This window comes from Ascidiella aspersa, chromosome 2 (genome assembly GCF_963924565.1).
Source record: "Ascidiella aspersa chromosome 2, kaAscAspe10.2, whole genome shotgun sequence".
NCBI lineage: Eukaryota > Metazoa > Chordata > Ascidiacea > Phlebobranchia > Ascidiidae > Ascidiella > Ascidiella aspersa.
The window spans coordinates 30,694,604-30,701,734 of record NC_139448.1 but is presented as its reverse complement, the minus strand read 5'-3'; the positions used below and the strand labels follow the sequence as shown (position 1 = coordinate 30,701,734).

The window sequence follows — 7,131 nt, the reverse complement described above, 5'->3', positions numbered from 1 at the left end:
AGTTTTTAGTAGGTGTAATACAGTAATCAAATAAGCTATGGCACCCGTTACAGTTACAGTAATATAGTCTCGCATAGTGGTTCATTGCAGATTAAGCTATCTATTTTATATCGGTCAAGGCTTAGGTACATTTCACAAATAAAGCTATAGTTTGCAAACTTACTGTGCTTGTTCCGTGCGGATGGAAATTTTTCGCAATCAAAAAGTGCGGATGGAAATTTTAAAGGTTGAAAAGCACTGTATTAAATTATTGCTATTCATTTTCAAAGAAGTGTAATTTAAAAAAGGCGGTTAATTTTGGTTGTTTTTTATTTGTCAAAAAGGTGCAGGACTGTGTTGCAAAAATTATGATTGTGATTTATAGATCATTAGCAAACGCGTACAAGTTAGACAGGGGCAAATTCAACAGATTTAAAGGTTTCGTTTTAATACGTCACAATAAGAAGTCAAGTCTGATAACTGTCCTCTCTAAACACAAAGTTGGAGCAAAATATTATAATACAACAAAATGTGAGAAAGCCATATTGCACATATATTTTTATGCAATATTAATTCTATAATAACTGTATGGAACAAAGTTAAGAAAATTAGGCTATACCCTGGACATGGTTTTAACAGAAATAAATGGTTTGTCAGGGTTTGGTCTACATCACGTGCGTTTTTTCTAAACTGAATTCTTAAAACTTTTCGATATAAGTTGTTGATCATTCGTAAGTAAACTTGATGTCGGTGTCTCCAAGTATTTCGTTGACTTTTCGATCAATGGTTTCGCTTTGTTCTTTGCTTAAATGATTCCGCCAATCTCCTATTTCACCTGAAAATAAATCGTACTTGGCTAATGGATACTTTTCGTACTTTGATACAGAAATTCAAAAAAATACAGAAACTAAAAAAAATCGATTGATGCAGAAGTAAAAAAAAATCCGGACGAGTACCTTTTCTGACAATCGTTTTCATCAAATGATTGTTCTCCGCTTCCTTTTTCATGGAAATAAACGAAGTCTTCTTAACGATCCAATCCAGCTCATTCTCAGTCGGATATTCTCCGATAAACTCTGCCAGCTTGCCGATTTCCTCTCTAGGCTTCTGAAGTGAAAACAAATTGTAGTTTGAGAAACTATATTGTTGTTTTTATAAAAACGTGCGAAGTTATTGACAAAATCCACGTAATTTTAAACAGATTGGAACTTTAATGGAAAACGTAACTTATGGTGCGATCGATGTCGGAGCTACAAACAAAAATAAATTGTTTGTTGAATCTGCATCTTGTTTCATTTCCAGCCTATACAAGAGGTATATATCTATCGTCATTATTATTGATAAAAGTGGACAAGAGTACGTTTGATGTTTTATCTCATATCAACTTTACCTTCTTTAGATCTTCGTATGCCAGCCAAAGCAGATTCGAATCGTTTTTATGTTCGTACCAAGCGCGAACGTGTTCCAAATACCCTTCGCCCTCTTTTGAATACAAAGGAGGCTTTCCTACGAAATTAGTACCATGTCCATTGTCCAATAAACACATCTAACAAACTTATACAGAAACAGTGTTGTAATGACTGTGCTGTGTGAAAACGCCGGCCACGTGTTTCTATGCGACTGTGCATCTATTGTGAGATTGATCCAACGTGCACATGTTCAAAAGCTTCTGAATTGAACTTGATGCAATGACTTAAATTGGTTGATTCGCTATGCCTTTGTAACTTCGTAAGCTCGCTTTGAATTCAAAATGAGGTTACTTGGGCTGAATGTATTTTGCGAACGAATTGACTTGGGTTTAAGTCACTTATGATTACTTACTGACAATTATAGAGAGGGATTTCTTAAGGCCATGTTACCAAGTTTCCTGACGTTATTTGCTACCATCTTACCTTTGGCCAGTGAAGAATAGAATGGCTATCAATTTGTATTCTAAGCTAATGTTCTTATCTCAGGCCTACATATCTATTCGTTAGAAATAACAAATCATTCCAGACGACACTGTTAAGTGTACTCAGTCTCTGTTTACAAACTTCTTTACTTGACATAAGCCATTACGTAAAATGACTTTTTTTCGGTCATATGACCCGACTTTTATTAGATAGGCATTGGGGCGTGAGCTCTACTTTAATATTTCAATTTTTTGCAGTGATTTTAATGGTTTCTTTAGGGTTCAGTGCCACTCTTACAGCTGCACAAACTATTTTTAAACGTTTTACCTAATCTGTTCTGCTGTTTCATGTATTTTACTTTAATTTCATGAACTGACAATTCCAGTACATGCAAAATATACAGTATGTTCCAAAAAATGTCTGATGCTGGTTTTACTCTAGTTGTTAAACTTTGAGTTTTATTCTTGATATACGCGTCAGCGGAACAGTGATCGACAAGCAGAAACCTGCTGCCAATTGTTTTGGATTCCATAAATATACGCTCTTTTAGAGGGTTTCCATAGTTAGTATAGTTACAGGTCTTAGACTGCGAGGACTTACCAGCAATGTAGAGATCATAAAATCGCCTTTCTTCTTGAGGATAAATATGTTTCCAGTTTGCGCTTTTCCACACCGGACGTTTTTTTACGAAGTTGTACCACGATACAGCTTGGTCCTTTGGATTGCGGATCACGTAAATCACCTCAAAGGAAGACAAATATTTTTCGTTTTACCCATATTTCTACCAGTGAAGGGTTGACTAATAACAGAATATGCCAAATGTGCTCAAGCTAAGCCGGTAGAATACATATCATACACATAATTTCCTATTTACCTTTACCCCACTTTCCCGGTACTTCTTCAGGTTAATGAGAGATGGCGGAAGATGAGTTACAAAAACGTTTCGTTTGAAGGGAAGGTTTTCACTTACGATGTGCTTGCAAACTACCAACATGTAAGAAAAATTAGTTTTAAAGGAAATTATAAAACATCTATAGTCAAAAAGCTTGAAAGCAATGTATTTTTCAGTTATAGTCGTTTATCTTTTAAATTGTGGCCGTTTCTTTAGTTACGAAATGTTATCTTAAAAAAGTTTTTCACAAGGCGTATTTAGTTGCTTTAGTTATGTTTGAACATTTTTACTTGTTTGTCAGTCAATCTGCCACCGGCTGCCTTTAAAAATTCATCGTCGAAAGTAGCACGTGGTATTATACTGACTTTGTTCCAACTTTAGCAGTATCTTTTGTGGCCGAGACGGCGTTGCACAACAGGGGACGTGGCGTTGTTTTGCACAATGTGCGCACTTTTAAAATGGTTTTAAAAATGTTCGTTTAGTTCAGAATATGCGCAAATGTTAAAATGCCTTCAAAAATCCCCGCACTTATTCTAGAATGTGCGAGTCAAAGTTAGAGTTTGGCGAAAGAATCAGAGTTAGAGTTGGTTAAAGAGTTGGAAGAAGAGTTAAAGGAATGAGAGTTAGAGTTGAAGTTTGGAGAAAAAATATGACTTGGTGAAAAAGTAGTTGAAAGAGTTGGGTAGTAGTTAGGACTAGGGTTAGATGAGGGGATTAGGAGAAGAAGATTTGCAGAAGAAGATTTAGAGAAGTACAGTTAGTGGAGAAGAGTTAAACGAGTAAAGTTTAAGGATGAAGAGTAAGAGGAAAACAGTTAGAATAAGAGGCTTCAAATGGTGCCCGCATTAATATCTTGAAGTGAGATATTTTAACTGAATTTAAAATGTGTGCACATTTTTTGCACATTTTTGCACACATTTTGCAAAAAAATAGTCGCTTCTCTGTCTCGCATTGCTCGGACATAGGCCAGTTGCTCTTCCGCTTATTAAAGAACATTCAGCAATTTGCTTTGCGTTTCATTGTCCTACAAAACATCGGAAACGAAAATATATTCAATGCGTAGGATAAGATTGACGCTTAGCAAAGTTCGTTTTATTCTGGATGGATTTTGTCCATCATAACACGCAGTATCATTACAGTTATAGGGATGTACACGGTTTCACAAACGTTTGACAAACCTGGTCCATATTCCAGAAAGGTGAACATGTAATGTAGGGAGGAGTATTTCTGCAGCAGTTCCGCATCTTTTCGACCAAATATGCTCCGGACAATCTCCAGCATCCAATGGGTTCCTGCTTGTAATGCATAAGTTTAGCATATCTGGCAATAGTTTCAAAGTCGCAGGCAGATGGTTAGGCTATGTCTCTCGTGAAAAAACCTGTTTTGTGTTATAGTTTAAACGTGAACTGTGTATAGTTAGGCTCGGGTGAATAAAATCTATTTTTTAAGGATTTTGTAAACTTTAGTTAATTGTTTTTTATTTATACTTTATTACCAAACTATTATATCCTAGAACACTTCTATTAAAGCATCCTTAAAAGTTTATTTTTATTACCGGTATGTTTTATATTAATTTTGTTGTTAGAACGTTCACCAGGTGTGTGCAGGTTTCAGCCGTTTGGAGAATACGTGGCCGGCAAAAAGCTTTGAATGTCGGCCGCGACCTAATTACTGAAGTAGTTTTATGACACATTGAAGAAAACACGTTTTTATCTGCATAAGTATAGAGAAGCAAAGGGGTGATTGTGCTCAATAGGTTTTCGCTTACTTTAAAATTGCCTCAGAAAAACTCATGTCGTCAAAATGTTTTGAAAATATTATTTTGAGTATACATTATAGGAACCGGGATTATAGTCTAACGGCCCGGTAGCCCTTGATCTGTCTGTCTCTGCTTCTGCCAGTTTTCACAAGGCATTCAAGACATCTAATACAATTTGATGAACACTTTCTGAAAGGAAGCATGGGTTTACTTAAAAAGAATATACGACCTGTAAAAACGTATATAATATTGGGGTCGTAAGGCTTACGTTCCAATCCAACATGCTTTACAGGGGCTTGTGCGTGTTTAACAACAGTTTAAGGAAACTCTTTTTTGCAACTGTGGTAACTCACCACGCGTTTTCCCTGGTGAACTGGCTTTCTGAATAGTTAGCCGAAACGTTGGACAAACAAATATATACCAGAAAAAACTTATTTTTAGTATTCTATGCCTGGTAGCAACAGCGTATATAATACCTCACCTGTCTTTGAGTAGTTGGCCACAACTACATCCCCTTTCCCGAGTTCAAATTCGTCGTATGCGTACTGGGCTGTATCAAATTCAAACCCGGGGAACAAATAATAACCATTTCGCTCGACTGGTTTGGGAATGTTCCACCGCCAAGTATCCAAGTATTGCTTGTATTCGTCCAGTTTGCATCTATATTGCACTTCAACCATGTTTAAGGTTGCTGTGAGTGAGTCTAAAGCTTGAATCCCTTCATTCTTAAATTCGGTTGACATTGCCGTTTGGTAACGTTTGCTTTTACAATTAATCCTATAATAACAAATGTAGGGTATTAACTGTGGGTGGAGGGTATTGGGCGATCGGGGGCGATCGGTCTGGCATCGGGCGATTTGGTGATTACCTTATGGACGCCCTAGTCTGACCGGCGCCGTCAGGGCGCCGCTGTTTTGGCACCGGACTTTTGGTCTTGTTTGTGTTTATCGGTGGGTAATGGGTGGGTTGGAAAATGAGTTAGTGTTGACATTGTTAGAGGAGTTAGTAATGTCCTTAGGGGGGGGGTTGGGGATAGTTAAGTGTTGTTGAGGCCTTATTCTGACCTTTTAGATCTTATTCCGACGGATTTAGGGCTTATTTCGATTTAGACGGTCCTAATACCATTAGGTATTAGTCCTATTTTGGCCTTATTCCGAATTATTCTGATTTGCAAAACAACTTTTGTTCGTTAGTTATGGGATTAAATTACCATAATTTTCGATTAACTTCGCGAAACTAATGACAAAATATCCTAATCACACCTTGTAAATTTGTAACAAAACATTTCTGCCGACAGCAGAAACGTGCTACTATTATGCAAAATTGTAAAACAGTTTGCCTAATAGCTACTTCAGCATGATACACACATGCATGCAATATACTTGTTATGAAATTTTGTAAGACCTTGTACCAGGGGCCGATCCAGAACTTTTGTTTCGGAGGCATAAAAGCTCTCAAAAGGGACGTCACAACGCTACCTCATATAACAGACAATCTTAAAAACTTTTGAAACCTGGTGTTTTTTAGCGAACTGATCGCGCACAAAGAAGCTTAAATTTGGTTGAAATTGGCAAAATTTTAATTCAAGATGGAAGTAAATTTCTGTTACATTAAAACATAAATCCGTTCGAGCCAGTGTTACCGCTAAGAATTTTTTTACTGCGAAAATATTTAAGAATATTTTAAGGCTGCGTTGGCAGGGGCACGCGGCAGATCAGGGGGGGCGAAGACGTAAACACTTTTAAGATGACGTCACAAAGCGTGACGTTATGAAACAACTATTTTCAATAAACTTGAATGTGCAACTGCAATTACGTTAAATATGTTCAGAGATATGACAACAAAGCGGTAGCGCGAAAAATATGTGAACATTCGGGTTCAATTTTGCGTGATGTCTTTAGCGCACAAGGTAGAATCACGATATATTTGCTCATTTGCATTGATCAAGATAACTTGTATCTGCACAGAAATCGTGTAAAAACTGCAATTGTGGTAAAAATTTAAGTATGAATTTCGGTTTCATGATCCCGAATTATTGTCAAAGAGTCCACTGCTGTGTTCGGCACTGTTCTAAACTCAATTATTCTTTAAGCTTTATTTTCCTGAGAAGACATTTAATTCTATGTGAGATAAAAAAAAAATACATACACAGCATGGATAATGAAACCGAAAAATGCCCAAACTGTTGTGGCAAAATTGTGAAGATATTTTAGTTTTAATTTGGGAATGATTTAAGTGCGCAAAAGCAAATTTTACTGCGCAATTTGCCTGGTGTGGCTGCGCAATTGCGCAGTTGCGCACCTTAAAGGGAACACTGGTTCAAGCCATATGCGAATGTCATTATTGTGAGTAGTGCGCACCTGTCCTTTGTTAAATGTCTCGCCTATTAAAACCAAATAAACCCTTTTTTTGTATTTATGACATCACGTTACGACGAAACTTTGTGACGTTATTCTTAAAAAAAACTCATGGCCTCCCGAACAAAAATCCTGAATCTGTCCTGAACATCAAATAAACCTAATTTATTTTTTTGTCCAAACTAAACTTTCCACAACCTGATCCATGTTTAAGATAATATGCGACTACTAAATCATCTCTATAACTAATCT

At 36.7% G+C, this 7,131-nt stretch overlaps 1 protein-coding gene across 1 annotated transcript; it reads right to left on the bottom strand.

The window, feature by feature from the left end:
- Positions 1–704: 704 nt before the first annotated feature.
- LOC146164850 (amine sulfotransferase-like) lies at positions 705–5,202 on the bottom strand. The gene is made up of 7 exons (XM_083380854.1): positions 5,004–5,202; positions 3,942–4,055; positions 2,746–2,855; positions 2,472–2,613; positions 1,370–1,485; positions 936–1,086; positions 705–814 (listed from the first exon to the last, which is right to left on the bottom strand). Exons 1-7 carry the CDS (start codon positions 5,200–5,202, stop codon positions 705–707), a joined length of 942 nt encoding a protein of 313 aa, XP_083236980.1.
- Between the last annotated feature and the right edge of the window lie 1,929 nt (positions 5,203–7,131).

What these genes read in the sequence shown, in the direction of transcription:
- LOC146164850 (XM_083380854.1), bottom strand. Translation starts at nt 5,202, where the DNA reads ATGGTTGAAGTGCAATATAGATGCAAACTGGACGAATACAAGCAATAC. An exon ending in CATACGAAGATCTAAAGAAG is followed by an intron (nt 1,087 to 1,369) that starts GTAAAGTTGATA and finishes TTTTCACTTCAG; the next exon opens with AAGCCTAGAGAGGAAATCGG. An exon ending in GAAAACGATTGTCAGAAAAG is followed by an intron (nt 815 to 935) that starts GTACTCGTCCGG and finishes ATTTATTTTCAG; the next exon opens with GTGAAATAGGAGATTGGCGG.